This window comes from Notamacropus eugenii, chromosome 5 (genome assembly GCF_028372415.1).
Source record: "Notamacropus eugenii isolate mMacEug1 chromosome 5, mMacEug1.pri_v2, whole genome shotgun sequence".
Taxonomy (NCBI): Eukaryota; Metazoa; Chordata; class Mammalia; order Diprotodontia; family Macropodidae; genus Notamacropus; species Notamacropus eugenii.
The window spans coordinates 99,255,088-99,273,824 of record NC_092876.1 but is presented as its reverse complement, the minus strand read 5'-3'; the positions used below and the strand labels follow the sequence as shown (position 1 = coordinate 99,273,824).

The 18,737-nt window shown below is 32.8% G+C and overlaps 1 protein-coding gene across 22 annotated transcripts in view; it reads left to right on the top strand.

Moving 5' to 3' along the window:
- The window catches only part of POSTN (periostin), a 45,156-nt gene extending 26,629 nt beyond the window's left edge, over positions 1–18,527 (top strand). The window contains exons 16-24 of one of the 22 annotated variants that reach the window (XM_072610394.1): positions 121–166; positions 3,770–3,850; positions 7,142–7,222; positions 7,864–7,953; positions 9,124–9,204; positions 9,536–9,619; positions 12,257–12,343; positions 16,291–16,332; positions 17,541–18,527. In XM_072610394.1, coding sequence (XP_072466495.1) covers positions 121–166; positions 3,770–3,850; positions 7,142–7,222; positions 7,864–7,953; positions 9,124–9,204; positions 9,536–9,619; positions 12,257–12,343; positions 16,291–16,332; positions 17,541–17,578 — 630 coding nt within the window. In that variant the 3' untranslated portion in view covers positions 17,579–18,527. The remainder of the gene's footprint in view (positions 1–120; positions 167–3,769; positions 3,851–7,141; positions 7,223–7,863; positions 7,954–9,123; positions 9,205–9,535; positions 9,620–12,256; positions 12,344–16,290; positions 16,333–17,540) is intronic. The other 21 variants (XM_072610395.1, XM_072610396.1, XM_072610399.1 and 18 more) reach the window with 21 other exon arrangements.
- Positions 18,528–18,737: the final 210 nt, after the last annotated feature.

Below are 18,737 nucleotides of genomic sequence, written 5' to 3'. Positions count from 1 at the left end.
ATATGAGGAATGTTCCCTTCTGTTAGGCTAGCAGGTTAGTGACAATATGGCAATGTTTGATTTTGTTGGCAAAAGTACCATTTTTTCCTTCTACTAAATTTAAACATTTATGATTTTCAGTTTGTGCGTGGCAGTACCTTCAAAGAAATTCCTGTCACTGTTTACAGTAAGTACACTGCGAACTTTTTCAAACAAAAGGGGAAAAATATTAATGAAAAAAATTAGGTTTTTTGTGGTCTAAGCCACAAATCATTGGTAATATGGTATTTGAACTCTCAAACACTGGCAGGCAAATCACTTCTCAGTCACCCCAGGGTTAAGAAGAGTGTGGAGAAAAACCTTTCTTCCTGATCACACCTTTTAGATCCAGTCATACTCCTCACTCATCTACCACTTTGGGCTTCAAAGGGGAAAGTGTAAAGGGTGAAAAAAGTGATAAAAAGTTGGATTGGGAGTGTGGAGTGAGTTGAGCAGACTAGAAGGACCCCAAAGGGACATACTGAAACAGTGTGTGCAGTATGTGCCTTCAGGAGTGACTACTCTTCAACACTCCTTCCCACCTCAACCCTGAGTTGTCCCAAAAACAGAAATAAGAAACAAAAACAAATACGAAAACAAACAAAGCCAAGCAATCCAGTGTTTGACAGTTCCTGGTTTATTAACCATTCTCTATATGTGCAGCTGCAAAGCTTGGCTGCCACTTCTAAGAATGACTGATTCCCAAATCTCAGAATGTTTAATTCCAATCTGCCCAAACTGTAAGCATTCTAAATACATCCCTTAAAGAAAGATGCCTCTATTATATATTGCTGATGTGCAAGTATAGGTTGTAATGGGAAAGGTTTCTTTTTCTTTTTTATATCTTGTTCTACTTTTTTTTCTCCCTTTCACCAGAGCTTTTAGGAGCAGATCTTCATTTTGTTTGGCTTTACAAATGAACCCACAAAATACATCTGTAGCAAAAACTATGAACTTCAATTTATACATTTATTTTTGTTAGAAAAGTTACTCCAGGTCCTGCGTTTTCAATGATCTGAACAATGGAACTCTTTCTAAACTCCTCCAAATTTTTAATGGAATAATTTCAACATCAGAAGTAAAACAAAATGTCTGCTGCTCTGACTGATCTAATTTAAATAAGAAATAAAAGTCACTTATGAAGTCATACAATTCAGTCCAGCTCAGCATTATACTTAAAGATTCTAAAGGAAGGGTAAAGATTCTGGAATGTTATTAATTCTGTTCTAGAGGTATTCATTATTGTTTAATTCTTATGAAAGAAGTCTTTATGGGCTCTATTCATCAGAAATGTTATATGACCTTTATCCATTAAAAAGAACTGCATGATATTTACTCATTTTTCTGATTTATTCAATATTAGGTCATCAAAGATTTCCTAAATGATTCAATGTAACATTGTGCATAGGATAAGCTAAAGAACATATAGCTTTATAATAACGTCCTCATTGTCACCAATTTTTTTCCTTTTATAAAACTCAGTTCCTTAGATCCCAAGCTACAGTTTATGACATCAAACAAACTTTTAAAACTGGTTAGTCATTCTTAATCTGCAATTCCAGGAATGTAACTATTGTAATGTTTCACCCTTGTATGGTGCTTTACAATTTCCAAAGTTCTTTAAACTTACTTCATTTGAATTTCATATTATCAAGAGGCATACACAGTGGTTATTATCATCATCCTCATTTTACAAAGGAAGAAAATCACATTGTGTCTTACCTCATCTCACACAATAGTACTATGAAACCAAGTTCTAATGTACTCAGCCAAAATTTTTAGAAATGAGCATTGAGATCATAAGGAGAAACAAGGTTATTTTCATTACTGAATTTTTTTTATGTTGCTACAGTCTATGTAATGTGTACACAGCCAGATTTACTCAAATTTGAATGAGTCCATCTTTCAAATACTCTTATGAGATAATATTATGATGGAACTAAGTCTTCTGGTCCTTAGTCCAAAATTGTATACACTATACCAAGCTTCCTCTCATATGTTCATATAAAATGGTATTACCACTCACAAAATAGATATGTTATTATTCAAGACCTTCATTTCAAATGAAGAGGACAGTGTAACTGAAAAATTCAAATATAAGTCCAATTCAAATCAATAATGTTTTGCCTTTACAATTTTATCTGTGTCTGTTGCTTTTATCTAAAAAAATCTAATTTCCTCAGATTACCTCATAGGAAATTATGCTTCCTCAAATATACCATGAATTAGAAATTTTGTTGAAAACAACTTTTATAGATTCTGTCAGTTAAGATATGTGAGATTTGAAAAGAAGTGATCATTTCATTCACTTTTATCCTCACTATCCAATTTGTTTTAAAAATTGAAGACTATATACAATATTTAAAGAAGAAAAGTTTCAGTTCTTTGCTTTTAAGATGTGGGAATTGACATAAAATTATTAACTTAAAATGATGAAATCTGATATACAGTTCTGATATATGTCTGTTCTTTAAATTTAACAAATTGTTCCATGGCAGGACAATGTACATAAGCACAAGGATGATTGATTGTGACATGTGATGAGTTTCATACCATGTCTTCATGACATGAAAAATGGAATATGGCTGCATCTAGATATTAACTAAGACTCATTCATCCTGCCAACACTCCTTCACCACCCCAACACTCCTCTGTGCAATCTGTCAGTTAACACAGCCAAAGTTCTTGGGAATTAGAATTGAGGATCTGAAAATTCACCAGGCTATGTTAGCATCTGGATTTTCTAGTGTTGACATGTCTATGCTATGTATATACACAGACAGATTTATTGTAATCATTAGCACATCACTGAATGAAACCATCTTTCTAGTGCTCTAATGAGGAAATGGAGGAAATAGTAGCTGGGTTTATATAGAAGAAAGTGAAAGAGAGAGTTAGTTATTTTCCAGGTTATTTGAAGAAATCAAACTAGGAAAGTTACATCAAAATCCTTTTTGGAGATGGGAATGTTTAACTGTACAGCTTGGTTTTCTAATTTGGTAAAGTCTACTAGATATTCTATAAATCCTCTCCCACCTCCCCATCTCCACTTTGGTTTACAAAGGCAGAAACTTTGTCTTTTATTACTGTTTTAAATATAATTCTAGAGTCAAGAGAGGAGATACTATTAGGACTTATTGTGCTAATTTGTGATATTGCTGAAAAAATCAAAGACACTGACTTTTACAATTTGAAATACTCAACATATAATATTTTGTTGCATAGAGCCCACATCTAGCTGGCTGAAGTTTAATTTAGATTCTTTATGATGATGACCTTTTTTCTTGCTCTTCCTTCCCTGTCACTACAATCAAATGCATGAAAAATGTTTCATAGCTTTTCTCTTTCATTTTTTTTCCTTGTACCTAAGAGGGATGAAAACAAAGAATGCAATTTGAAATGTAGTAAATTGCATAAATCTAATTATGTTTATTTATCTTCCATTACCATGCAGCCCCTATTTTCAAGAAGTACAATTAAAGGTAAAGAGCTTAGTGGTACAGTTAAAAAATCTTAGTTCGCTAGATAAAAGTTGTTTAATGAATATGAAATTAAACTGGATGAAAATTATATCAAGGAAATTCAAAGTCTTCAACATCTGGATTTCTGGAGATACTTAATCTGACACCATTAACATTAGCTTGATTGTTCAAAATCATTTAAAAGCCATTAGTAAAAGGACAATGTTGTTCTGGCTAATTTTTTTTTTAAAATATAAGCATCATTCATGTTCCACTTTCTATACTTTCAGCAACTAAAATTATTACAAAAGTTGTGGAACCCAAAATTAAAGTGATTGAAAGCAGTCTTCAGCCTATTGTCAAAAGTGAAGGTAAAAATCAATCTATTAATAGATGGTCCCTTTCCATTTTGAAAAACATCTATGTAATAGATTGATTTATGTGAATGTTGCTACATTCTCTGAAACTAACATGCTAAATTCTTTTAAACCAATGGCATGCTGCTGTGATCGCAGAATGCAACATGTAAAATCTGTAGCATAGTAAATGGATCATATATGTTCTTAACCTCTTCAGTACATTTACTTGTGCTAAGTTTAAAATGAACTCAAGTGACCACTGCCTCTGCTCTGGCACCCAATCATTCATCAAGCAATCAAATCCTATGCATTTTTGTAATTCAAATTTCTTTGAAGACCTACATTATTTTTTTAATATGAAATCTTTGGCCATTTCTTGAAATTTATCACTTTTGACCTTTATTAGAGCTATTTCCTAAATCATCGAACCTTTTCATGAAGAACCTTAAGCACTATGATTTGAGGAAAGAGAGGCTAGAATTTGTTGAATGTTAAAGGCTCTAGTATGAGCAATCACTTTTATTTCTTCAGTTTCCTCCATCTCTAGAACTATATTAGAGAACTTCTTGTCATTGCCTCTTTGAATCACCTTCAAGTGTAGCCCTTTTCATAATTTTTTCTTTTCACTATTTTAATTGGAAGGGCATCATTTCAGGATTTCTGATATTCAAAAAAATTCTCCTTTAAGTACTCAAATGTCATGAATGATCTTTTGGAAAAGACTGTTTTCTAAAGAGATGTCATTTTTTTTTTCCTTGAGGAGGAACAAAATGTAAAACACATAGGTCAGAAGCACAGTCTTCCACAAAATATTCATTTAACTTCTTGATGTTATTTTAAATATTCTATTATTCTGTAGTAGTCAGTTTCAGATCTTGAGAAATTAGGAGAAGGACTGTCTGGTAGCTTTTGTCTATTCCTCTTAACTCTTGTATTAAAATTTAACATTTAAGATAAAGGGGGAAGTCATATTTATAAATAATTAGCTGAATTCATTTTAAAGTTATTTTCTAGTTACTTAATTTTCTGAGATGTCTGGTCATATTCTTTTAAGATGGTTATTATTCTTCATTCTTGAAGAGGACCCAAATGATATCACTATGTTGGGGTCAAGGTACAGTGTGCCCAACTGTGCCTGATCAGACCAATATGAAACCTGAAGTCTCTACCATAGGTCAGGCACAAATAGTCCATATGAATATTTGGTGTGGAAATGTCTCTAAATTTGCACATCTCACAATTCTCTTAGGTATTCTCGTTCATGATGGTGTCATTGTTTTCATGTCTAAAAGGGATAGGGATCTATGTGTTACACAATTATCTTTCAGAAACCTTTCATTGAGAATGTATCTACTATTTTCATTGAAAATGTCTAAACAAATCTGAATCACAAGCTAATATTATTGCTTTCATTATTAAGAAAAAACCATAATTATTCATGATGGAGTTCAAACACACTTCATTATCTTATATCTGAAACCACACTTCGGAACTCTCTATTTTCCTTGATAAGGGTCTTCTCCATTCTTCCAATGACCTTTCTTTCCATTCTGGATGCCCATTTACCCTCCTAGCTCTGTCAGAAATATTCTTCCCTGACACAATTTTTCTTCATGTAGGTTGTGCTGAAGGAGGAAAGATGTTCATTCTATAGTTAGGCTATACCCATGAAATGGGAAATTCATATGGAAACAAGGCCAAATAATTTCTTCATCTAATTGATCAGTTCAAAACAGTAGCAGCTACTACTGTCCCTGACGAGATTGAGAAACAAAAATGATGATTAGGAGGGCTATGGATCTTCATACTGATCTCTTTTGGCTGATGTCCTTCCAGTCATATCTTAAATACCACACTTCACACTTTCATAGATCTGATGATTGTCTCTCAGGAAATTAATTTCTTATAGTATCATAGAACCTTTCAAACAGTAACAATAATTTCCTATCTTAATATTTTATCAAGATCTAGATTAAAAGACCTTGACATGAGAATTCTTTACATGAATTATTCTCATGTAATCATATTTTCCTCTTTTAAAAACTGCATAGCAATGAAGACTTGTTTATTTCTTTCAAGATTGCTTTTATCTAAAGTTATTTTGCTTCATTCTCCTCTTGTGGACATTAAAACATTAAGTAATATATTACATCAATTCACAATGTCTATTTCCATATTTCTTAGGTTCTTCCTCTAATTCTAATTCCATTATTGTGTAGTCTTGGCTTCTGTGGAATTGTACTCCAAAAGGGTTTTTGAAAATTAACAGCCAGGCAATGATTTTGAGTGATTATTTATGGAAAAAGTGTATAAATACAAAAGATGCAATCACATTTTACTACTATCAGGTATTATGGCATGAGTTAAATGTACTGAACTTCTTTCTTCCTCTCTGAGATATTTTTGGTGAACTAATGCAGTAATCAACTTCCTAACATTCAAAATGCTTTGCTTATGAAGCAAAGACATTTTGCAAGTAAACTATACCTGGGCATTTCTTTTGGTATATTAAAGGGGAACGGGATAATTAATTAATGAATTAATTAATCTATTTAGCATCTTTCTATAGCAGGTAAGTACTATTATATATAACTATTTTATACGTGCGCACACACACACACACACACACACACACACAATTTCTGCACTTCCAAGGCAGGGATAAAGTTATGATTTTTTACTCCATCCTCTAAAAGAATTTTAAAAAAGCAAATGGTCAATGGATTATTGGGTTTTTGCAACATGTAGGAAGCAAAGCAACAAACAAGGTAGTGTGGTAAAGCAAGGTCTATCAATGCCATGTATTTATAAGTGCATAGATCTAGCTTTCATTTTGTGGATAGGGAAACTGTGGCCTTGGAAAGTTAAATGACTTGTCTAAGTTCGCTCAACTAGTAAGCATTTCACGTAGGATATGAACTCAGGTTCTTTTATACTAGAATCAGTGGTTTTGCCACTGGGTTTGTTTTTCCATTTAATTCCCAGAAATGAGTAAAGAAATAAGAGTTAACATACTACCTGTCATGTGCCAAAATAAATAAAATTCCATTTACACAAAATGAGTTGTTAGAGATAATTTCAAAAGCTAAAGGTTTGATATATATATACATAATATATATAATATTATATTATATAATAATAATATAATATAATATATATGTATTATTTCAGAACTTTATATATATGTTGAGTTCTGAAATAATTTTTCCCTTTACATGAGACTAAAACGTTTTCAGATAGTGTCAAAAATCTTATAAACAAAAGTTTTTATTTGGCCCTTTATGTCTTAAAACAATTTTTCAGGACCTTCAATGACAATTGAAGGTGATTCTGAATTCCAAGTGATTAAGGAGGGTGAAACAATAACTCAAGTGATTCATGGAGGTGAGTGTTTTAAACATGATGCAATATTTTCATTGCACTTATTTTAGAAACATGTTTGAAGTTCATAGTGACATTGTGTCTGTTGCTTCTTTAGCTTGTTTTTTTAAAAAGAAAACTGGAGTTATTTTATCAGATATCAGCTTTGTAGCTGTTCAAAAATATAATTCTTTTGTCCTGTTCTAAAAGCTCTTAATGAGATCATACTATATAGAAAATGTATGGTGAGAGAAGCTTTCTAGGGAAAACAGTTCAGCCAATGAATATAGTTGAACCAGCTTGGTAATGAAATTACCAACTACCATGTAATTGATTATTTGCGTACAAATAATCCTGATTATTTTGTAACTGTAAATGAAGGTTCTAGTCATCAAAAAGTAAAACAAGGTGTTGGCAGTTTTTTAGTTTGTCCTTCCCCACAGCTCAAAATCCATGATAAAATTGTCACAACTTGATGCTAAGTAGACCTGGACTTACACAAGGGAGAATTCTGGTTCATTAATAAAATTCATCTTTGAGTCTAAATGACTAAAAGACTAAATGTCTAAATGACATTTCCAACAAGAAATTACAAACTTCACCTGCCTTGTGGATAATATTCTAATACCCACTGAGGGATTCATTGGTCTTTTTGTCCATTTCAGAGCCAATTATTAAAAAGTATACCAAAATTATTGGTGGGAGACCAGTAGAAATAACTGAAAAAGAGACAACAGAGGAAAGAATTATTAAAGGTAAATGATGTTTCTATACATAGCTGACATTTTCACTGCAGAGTGAAATGTTTATCATTACAATGTATTTGTGTCCACAGAGAGGAAGTAGTCCTTAGTACCAAAATACCTAGCTGAGGCAAACAAAATACACTAGCTAGTAAACTCAGTGTGCGTGTGTGTGTGTGTGTTCAGACTTGGGAGTTTACTGGTGAGAGGGACTTCCTAGTAAGAGAACTATCTCCCAATGCAAGCATAGCAACTCTTCTGCAGCTTTCAGTCTTAGAAAATTACCTGAAGTAACTCTACCCAGGTTCACAGACCAACGTGCAACAGAAATGGGACCTGATTGAACCCACATCATTCTAACTACAAAGTCAACTCTAGCCACAAAGTCATATTGCCTCTCTAAATCAGGAAAAATATAGATATTTCTTTGTACTGCCACAGCAATAGAAGGAATTTAATGTTCACTATGTAAACATTTTCCATTAGATAGAACTGTGCTATATGATTTTAAGAGCATATTAATCTTACATGAACTGACATTAATACAAAATGAAGAGGCTTTATTTTCCCTATTGTGAATGAACAATAAATAATTAAATTATTGGGAGAAGATTCAATTTCATTTTCCAGAAGAAGATCTCTCTAGTTACATGGGGAATATTGTTTCATTTCATTTTTTATCTAATATGACAAGTTTAATAAATGTATTCACAAGTTTCTTAACTGTAGCTACTCCCTGCCTCTTGTTATTATTTTCATTGATTTCAGTCATCAAGCATATATTAAGTGCCTACTATGTGTAAAGTGCTTGCTATGCAAAAACAAAAATGAAACAATCTTTGCTCTCAATGAATTTCCATTCTACTAGTGGTAAACAACACAAACACAGATGAGTTGAGACAAAAGAGTTCACAAAGAGTAAATATAAAATAATTAGGTTCCCAGAGAAAGATCTCTCTGTTTACATGTTGAACCATTTGTGCCATTTGGTATTTTTTAGATTTAATATGAAGATTTTAATAACCACACCTATAACTTTCCTTACTCTGGCTACTCCCTGGCCCTGTTCTTATCTTTCATTGATTCAGTCTACAAATATATATTAGGTTCCTAAATGTTTGTTGAATTGAATGGATTATTCAAGGTTTAAAATAATAATTTCTAATTCTTTGTTTCCGTTAGGTCCTGAAATAAAATATACCAGGATTTCTTCTGGTAATGTTGCAGAGACAGAAGAAACGCTAAAGAAGTTGCTTGAGGAAGGTTTGTATCTTTACACTAATAAGAATCTGGGGCTCTTAAGATCGGTCATTTTATGAAAATCTTGAAGGCATTAACAATCCAGTCTGCTGCAATTCTCTTTTTGCTTTAGGTTCCCTCCCAATTTAACAAAAGATCACACAGATCTGGTCTTCAATACTTAGCGGTCACAATGGTTTTATTAGTTTGGTAAAACAAAGCCATCTTTCATTGTCTTGTAACAGAAAAACAAGATTGTCAGTCCCAAAATTATTAGTTTAATTGTTCAGGAAATAGACTTTTGTGTGATTATCTTGAATAAATCAATTTCTGCTATGAACATGTATCCTCTCAGAGGTCACCAAGGTCACCAAATTCATTGAAGGTGGTGATGCTCATTTGCTTGAAGATGAAGAAATCAAAAGGCTGCTTCAGGGAGGTTAGTAAATGGGTAATGACTAACCTTTTTAACAGGTACTGGAGACAAGTTCTCACAAAACATTTTCTCTCAGCTTTTTAAAGACTGAATGAGTTTTGGATTAATATTTGTTTTGATAAGCAGCTCCATGGATTGTTCTAACAGACCAATTGGTTTGCTTTGGGTAAATCAAAATGATAACAACCAAATGATGAGCAGTTTCAACAGTCTTTAAAAGGTTTCCTAGAACAAAGCTTGGGGAGCAATGAATACTTTTTTCACTGACATATAAAGAATATTTTTTATTCCATTTGAAAACTGTAAAACAGGTAAATTTGAAAATTGAAAGAGGCCTAGAGTCTGTAGAGCATACTCTTCAAGAAGCCTGAAATGAGTATTCACTGCTTCCAGGGCAGCAAGCATGTCAATGGAATCTTTATATGCATAGAGATAGCAAGAATTGATGCTTGGATAACTTACTTTTCCAAAGCTACATTCTTGAGAATGGGGACATCTATTTCTTCTAACGGCGATGTGATGATCTATGTAGCTGGGGGTGTAGATGAATTTTGCATACGAAATTAATCCAAATCTAAAACAATATGGAATGTCTTCTGCTTGGTGCATTAAGTGGAACTGCCTGTAATAGTAGTGTGAGGAACAAAAAGGAATTCAAATTCCATCATAAAAGTTTCAAATATTAGTTAGTTCATAGCAAGATATATAGCTAATACGAGTGTTTCTAATTAGGACAGGTATACTATTTTCATAACCTTTCTTGATAATGTCTAAGGGAATTCATACTTATCCAGACAGGTTAATCAAAACTGATTCTTTATAAAAATTATTACTGAACATGGTTGTGATTTAAAATATAAAATATGCATAAAATTAAGATAACTAAAATCAAACCTGTAAAAATAAAAACAGAAATCAACCACTGACTTAGAATTAGAAGCAGAAAAGGGAATAAACTGATTTCCCTGCTAAAGGGAAATCTCAGATGAGAAAATTCCCTTTCCTAATATAGATAGATCAGTACTTTCATTAGTGTCTATGCCTAGATGCACTGAAAGGTTATGTGACTAGCTGAAGTCACTTAGCCACTATGTGTCAGAGATAGGACCTAAACTCTGTTCTTCTGGTTTTAAGACAGGCTCTCTACACACTAGAAAATGTTGCCTGTCTTACATAAGCAATTATTCCAAACTGTTTAAAGTAATGTATATTTTAGTCCTATGACTATCCTTCCCATAGGTTGCGTACTTATATCTTTTGGATGATTTTTGCTAATATTTATCATTTGATCTCATTTATTTTTATCCTTATTTCAAAAACTCTATAATAATCTCTTAATTTCTGTTGACCAACTTTGAAATACTGAAAACAAATGCTATTAAGTAGATTTTTCCTCAAGGTGAGCATAATTCCAGTGGAGTAGCCTGGGAGTTTGGGAAAACCATCTCCCTGAAAGAAGATGACTATATAGAACAACTTAGTCCAAGATAAATAATAGTTAAAGTCTAGTTTCTTGAAATATAGAACAAGTCTAAGTATATCCTTATGCACCTGATAGATACATTATACAATTTTATTTGAATTCCTTTTTCTTCCACACCATGATAGGAAGCTTTGTAGAACAGTACTGCTTTATTAAAGAATGAATAAATTTATAGCTGCATCTTGTTGTAATGCTTTAATTCATTTAGCCTTTTTATTGCTATCATTTTGTATGTTCTATTAAAAATATGATATAATTTGCTGATAGTTCACCATGCAAATGTGAGATTTCTTGTTTATTGATTTGTTCATGTGTTTATGAAGATGAGTAGCTTGCATGGGGCTTCAGTTTCCTTCTCTGTAAAAAGGACAAGTGGGTTAGACTAGATGATCTCTAAGATTCATTCCAGCTTTCAAACCTATTATTAACTGATTTATATGGCATTTATGATTATAACACACTTTGCAGGCATCATCTCATTGGAATTTTAAACTTCTGATAATTTTTCCTTTTCCACTTCACATTCATGCCCAAGGCAAGATGTGCATATGAAATTTTATGGACTTCTTTACTAGTTATGTTCATGTTCTACTTTCCCCCAGTAAATGGAATCCTTTGCTTAAGGATCTGACTCTGAGTCTATTCACAAAAATGTACTTGGTCTACATTTTTATAAAGCCTAATTTTCTATTACTATATTCGGTACATTGCCAAACATATTTTTCTAGTCTGCTTTTCACTTGAACTGCAATGTATAATATTTAACCTGCCAACATGCTAGTGGATTAATTTTATGACCATGCAACCCATCATTGTTGCATTAAGACACCCACAATACTTTTTCCTGTTTTTGAGAGAGACACTCTTATAAGATAATTGAAGGAATTAAGTTTGTAAAATTTTGGCTATAGATAAAAACTAATTCCATTCAAACTTAGTGGATACCTTCAGGCCTTAGTCATACTAGTTTATTGTATTCTGAGTTAGTATTGTGTTTAACCCTATAAATTTTGATGAACAAAGTATACATCCTTTTTTATGTAATGATATCTCACAACCTCTGAAATGTTCACATTTCCATCACACAAGGAAATGCTCTCTCCAAACTGATATTGAATCATACAACTGTGATCACCTGTTTCTAATGCTTATCTTAGCTGGAACTGAGTACACCAAGGTCACTAAAGTAATTGAGAGTGAACCCCAGATTATCGAAACGGAAATCAAGAAAGTCCTCCAGGCAGGTTAGTTTGTCTCTGCCTCTAACATCCCTGAGGTTCCTATCTTCGATTGATATCAAAGGGTTTTGGGTTTAGAAATCTCAATAGGACTTTCTAAAACCATTCATCCATCAATGCTTTAAGTGTCTGTTTTTCTTTTCTTGGGTAACAGTTTTCAGAGAAGCAGATTTCATGTAGCCCCTCTAAAACTTGGTGGATATTTCTACTGCAACAGAAGTTAATTTACTGATGAACCTCTGGAACATCAGCGAGGGACAGGATGTTTGTCCCTATCACCCTGGCGTGGTTACATTTTCCTGAACTCTGGCTCCATGAGTAGACCCTTTGCATATTCAAGGTCATTTTCATGCCATGATGAAGCAGAAATTTAGTACAGATTGTCCACACGTGAAGAAAATGATTGAATGGTATAGATTCAGTTTAGGACCTTCCAAATGTGAATGCTTCAAACAAAACTATGTTTATGGTTGTGAGCATCAAGATAATATTTTAAAATATCCATTCAGTTCACATCTATAAACATAGTCAAACATAATGTTCCTTCATTTTGAATGGCAGAAAATATTTCAAATGTATAAATAATAATGTACTTTTCAGAATACTTTTACATTTTCATATTGTCAAATTTCTAAATCATGGATTAATAATTTACAGAAACTTCATTAATTTAGACCTTACAAATTCTTTGTCATTAATTGGATTGAATTTGGAGATGGAGTGGGAGTGAATAACTTCCCTATTACATACATTTACTTTAAATTAGCTTAGCAAATAAAAAGATAGCATGTAGTAAAGACTAGATAGCTGCCTTTTAAAACAAGAAAACCTAGGTTCAAGTCTACTCATGATCCTTATAGCTTTTGTGATCATGGTCAAGTCATTTGTGCTCTAAGCAATTCATTAAGACTATAAATTGCAAAGAAGGTGCCAGCCTGCATTGGTAGAGAGTATTCCCTTACCAGGGAGTTCCTAATACCAGTGAAATCACAGGATAAATCCTTATCCCGGTTTCTATTTCTATTTAGCAGATCAAATGGGGAAATAATGTTACAGAGAAAGTGTTTAAGTTAGTTAAGACAACAAATTATTTTCTAGAACTTCAAGCACAACCTATTTAGTAATCATTGTTTATTATTAAGAATAGGTCATCATCTCCTCTTGGCAATGATTTGTTAGCCATGAGTTGGTGTTATTGAGTAGTACTATGTGATTTAGAATGAGGTCATTTTAATCAGACCTGCTCATTTGGTAGAGTAAAAAAATATGCATTCCAGAAAGGTGAATTGATTTGTCCAGTGTCACAGAAATAGGATTGGAACCTAGACTCTTTACCTGAACTTTCAAATTAAGTGTTAGAATAAATAGTCTCTAAGTTTTTTTTTCAGTTCTAAATCTATGATCTAAAGACTTACAATGCCCTTGCCACTGTACCATATAGTTGACAAGAGTAAACAATGCATTTATTTTAAAATGGTCTGTAAGTGAAATGCAAAATCAAAGATTCTTGGGAATAGAAGAAAGCCTGAAGAACCTCTATTTCAATTCCTTCATCCTATAGATGAGATTCAGAGATATGAAACACTTTACATATCCATTGATTTTAGTCTAAATTAAGGTTTCACTGTATTTCTACAGTTTATTGTAATTTTATGATTATGTATGGAACACTATTCATACTTAAATAGTAGACACATTGGAATGTACTATGTATGACAGGAAATTAAATTCACCCAAACTATATAACTTTTCTATTTCTGTAACTCCAAGAGAGAAACCCCACAAGTGCCTCAGAATGAATGCCATAAACCCTGTTAATTATGCTATTTCAAAGAACTGGAGGAAAAAAATCAGACTGAGCAGTGTTCATTTGGTCACCAACTACAGAGAGATTATGAATGACAACAAACTGATTTTTCTAGGGAATGAACTAGTGCAGGAAGTAATGTTTGTGTAGAAACCAATTTTTCTTTTCAGATCCACACCCCCAGAAATACTGTTAAAAAAAATGTTTGAAAAGTTTGTTGGTGGCCAAAAGCTCTGTTCCTCCCTGATAATTTTTTCATGCTTAGAGATAACAAGAGAGTTCAAAATGAGGAGAGTGACCAGAAATATTTTAAAACAAAGACCTTCAGCATACAAACGTGCTCCAAAGCACTTTGCTTCTTATCTAATTAGCATGGAATCACAGAATTCAAAAGGTGGAAGAGACCTCTGTGGCCTTCTAGTCCAGCCTTTATACCAAAGAAAAACAAACTTTGACATATTTGACAAGTGGTAAACTAGCTCCCCTTGAAGATTTCCAAGAAGCAAAAACCCACCACATCTCTAAGCAAACCCATTCCTCCTTTGGACAGCTCTTGTTGCTAAGAATTTTTTCCCGACATCAAGTCCAATTTGACCTCTTAGTAACATCTACTGATTGCTTCTCATACATCCAGAGTCAAAACGAATAAGTGTGATCCTTTGTTCCCATGAGAGCCCTTCAGATGATGACCAGTCTATTAACATCATCAAGCATTTACTAAGTTCTTACTTTGTGTCAGGAACTGTGCTACCACTGGGGGTACAAAGAAAAGCAAAAACATGATTCTTACCCTCTAGGAGCTAATAGTTTAATGGTTGAGAGACAACATACAAACAATTAAGCTCATACAAGATATGGACTATGTTGTTTTCTAGAGATGAAGATATCTGGTTTAACTAGGTTGGTCTTTAGGCAACTATGTCATTAACCATATATTTAAAGCTTTTCACTATGTGATTGTATCTTTTAGAGCATGGGTTCTTAACCTGATGTCTATTGTATTCCAAGGAGATCATGGGTAGATTTCAGGGGGGGTCCATCAACTTATATGGGCAACCAAATAACATCTTTATTTTTATTGTGAAATTATTTTTACTAAGTGAAATTTAACATTCCCTTATTTATTTTTAATTTGTTTATTTCTAGTGCCTTCCCTCTATTGATTATTTCGAATTTTTTCTGTAGGTTGTTCACAATTGCTGCTTGTCATCTTCCTCATTATACTCCGTTTTTCCTTTCATTTTATCCCCATTGTTTAGCTTAGGGTCTGCTACTGAGTAGGTGCTTAGAAAATATTTATTAACTAACTAATTGTAATACTATTCTAAAAAAGGGTCCCATAGGCTTCACCAGGAAGTATAAAGGATTCATGACATAAAAAAAGTTAAGAACTTCTAAGCTAAGGCTTGTTATTCGTAGACTTGGCCTTTCAGTCCCAAGGTCATTTCTATGCTATGATGAGAGATCAGAGGAGGACTTTAGCAGAATTAATAAAAAAAAAAAAAAGAATATTTGGGGAGGCAGCATATTGACTTGGGAAAGTATGCTTAGGCATAGAGATACAGTTGTTTGTTTCTAATTCCTTTGACTTTGTACTTCTGGAAATTTCCAGTCAGTACTCAATCACTGCTATACACCTTTAAATTTTTATTGTCAAAGTTAGAAATATTACAGAGACTCAAAGAGGTTCATTATATTATCACTAGAAGAGAAAATGATTCTATATATGAGAATGTGGACTGAATAACTATGATAATTTACTTCTACTCAATACTGGATACCACTCAACAGCTATCTCTTGGCAACACAAATCAATGCCATCCATAGAAGGGGGTTGGGGGAAAGTCATGCCATGGATACAGCCCTAGAGTCATTATGATATGTTCTAAATCACATGATGAAACACTGTGTGATTCATATAATGGACATTTATTTTAATTTGTGAATGATGTGATAATCCCTTTCTGTGAATGAAAAATTCTTTGTTTTAGGTATTCAGATTAACAAATTCACCACTGTAAAAGCTCCTGTCATGATAGTATAATGTCTACTTCAAAAGATTTGTATGGTCTCATATAACTAGATACTCATCTTTTCATGCAAGCACACTTTTGGAGTATATCTAACTATTCCTATTTATTTTTAGACCGACCAATCAAGAAAGTACCAGCCAACAAAAGGACACAAGGTATAACATATTAAAAATATTTATATCCTTTGGAAAACAAAAGTTTTTGGTTTCTTTAGAAATCTTGGTCCTAATGCATAGTAAGCACTTGAAATTTTGTTTTGCCGTGAGTAGTCAAAGAAAAGGAAACTCCAGGTAAGTCTACTACGTTAGTCTTTTGTGTAGCAAAATTAACACAAATTCTGAAAAGAGGGATTTTTTTAGTAGAAAATCCTCATGTGAAACTCAAAAGGCAATGTTAATTATTTTGTGTAAAATTAGTGGGAACTGAAAAATACAAACATCTAAGGAAAAGCAATCAGGTATCCATTAGCAGGTGACTATCTAGTCACTGGTCTGCTCTTGATGAGTTCAAAAATCAATTCATTAGTCAAAAATTAAAGAAGAGAGAGCAAAGGAAGTATAAGTTATTTGAAAGCTTTTAAGAATCTTGTAACTAGGATAAACTACACAGGTCAGTTTCAGATGCTTAGACATTAGTTGCCCAATATGCACAAATAATGATGACTAATTATATGTGCATTTGCTAAGACAAAGATTTTATTGTCACTATTCAGAAAAAAAATCATGATTTGATGAAGTGCACATATATACATATATTAAACTTAAGACAAATGCCTTAGAATTACCTCCCAACCATGCATGAAATGTGTATTTTTCAGATTCACTTTTCAGCAAACACCCTCTCATTGCTTCATAAATATGAACACTAGAAGGGACAGAGACTAGGGTTAGAAAGGATGGAATTTAAAAGTGAAGAGGAGAGAAGCAATGGGATATAATTTTTAAAATTTTGAAAAGCCCTCCTGAAATGTAATAATTATTTGTCCAAGACAGATATGTCTTGCCTAGAAATTGACCATTTATATGCACCCAAAAGATCAAATAAAATGGGTCTTGGGGAGCCTTTCTCTTACCAAAGAATTTGCCATAGAATTATTTTTAATCACGAATTTCCATAATGTAAATGAATCAAATTACTAAGAAAAAAATTATACAAAGCATTTCTAAAATAAAGCTCATGAATCTTCTTGCATTTGCTCTGAATATTAATGAGATTCATTCCCTAGAACACATACCTTGATGTTCTCTCCTATGGAAATGATTTCCTGCCACCTCAGAATGATTTGTTAGAAATGGGCTGTTGTATCCTTAGAGTTAGCTTCCTTGTGCAGATTTACAAGTTACCTTTCATTTTCCTCATCCAGGAACAAGAAGAAGGTCAAGAGAAGGGCGTCCTCAGTGATACTCCAAAAACTAGACTTCGTACAACTAAATCGACAGCTGAATTTTGAAGAAAACATTGTGAAAGCCACTTTGATTTTGAAAACCTTTACAAACTGAACCATGAGCCCATGCAGAATAAGCAGGGAACAATTCAGAATGTAAATTTTACTATTTCTTGTAAATGAGAAATATAAATGAAATTAGATTTTTTTAAAAAAAAATGAATTGTTGTGCTTGTGGAAGGATGTGGATAGTGAGAGGGAAATGAGCTGTATGTACTTTGCACTTATAGCTCATCAGAGTCCATTGCATCTTTACACTTTGCCAATTTTTGTCACACCTTAATGCCAATAGCATTAGTCATAGTGGGTAAATGCCAATGCCACTATCATGTTCTTCTATTTCCTCAAAATTTGAGTGATTAGGACATTTTAGCACTACAGATGAAGGTTCTAAAATTCTTTTGCAAAATGAATGTGTTGGCTAGCTCTTCATTTCATAAATAATACAACAAATATTTGCCACATGAAGTCAATTGAATTCAATGTAAATCTTAGAATCTTGAAATATTATCCCTGTAAGAATGTTATAAATTACATGTAAGGGAGACACAGAATGCATGAAAACATTTTACCTCTGCATGGGTAATTAAATTCTGAAAAAATGGGTGCTTGATATGGAAACTTTTATATCAAAAATGCTTTCCTCATTTCTGATACTATTGTGGATTTATTTGTAAATGATGTCATTTTTATAGCTAGTTTTGTACTCATGAACTGTTTGTCATTTGCTTCTTGCAATATATATGTCTATTTTTAATCTCAAATGTTGCAATACAGCCATATGTCAAGTCCAAATGAAGTTACTTCAAAATGTTTTGAAGTTACAAGGATTTAATTTAATAGGTGGTTTGGGGTTGGGAACATGACTTTATACCTCTATTTGAAATAAATATTCATTAAAAGAAATTTACTAAATTCAGTGTCCCTTATATTAACAAGTCAGTGATCAGAATATAGTCATTAATAGAGCAACTTGAGTGTATCCAAGTGTTCTCATCCTTCAGGAGTATCTATGGATTGAAAGTGACATGCTATGGTGGAAAGTTCAATAGAGTAAAAATTAAGAGAACATGGGTCCAATTAAAACATTACCACTATATAGTTGAATAACCTTGG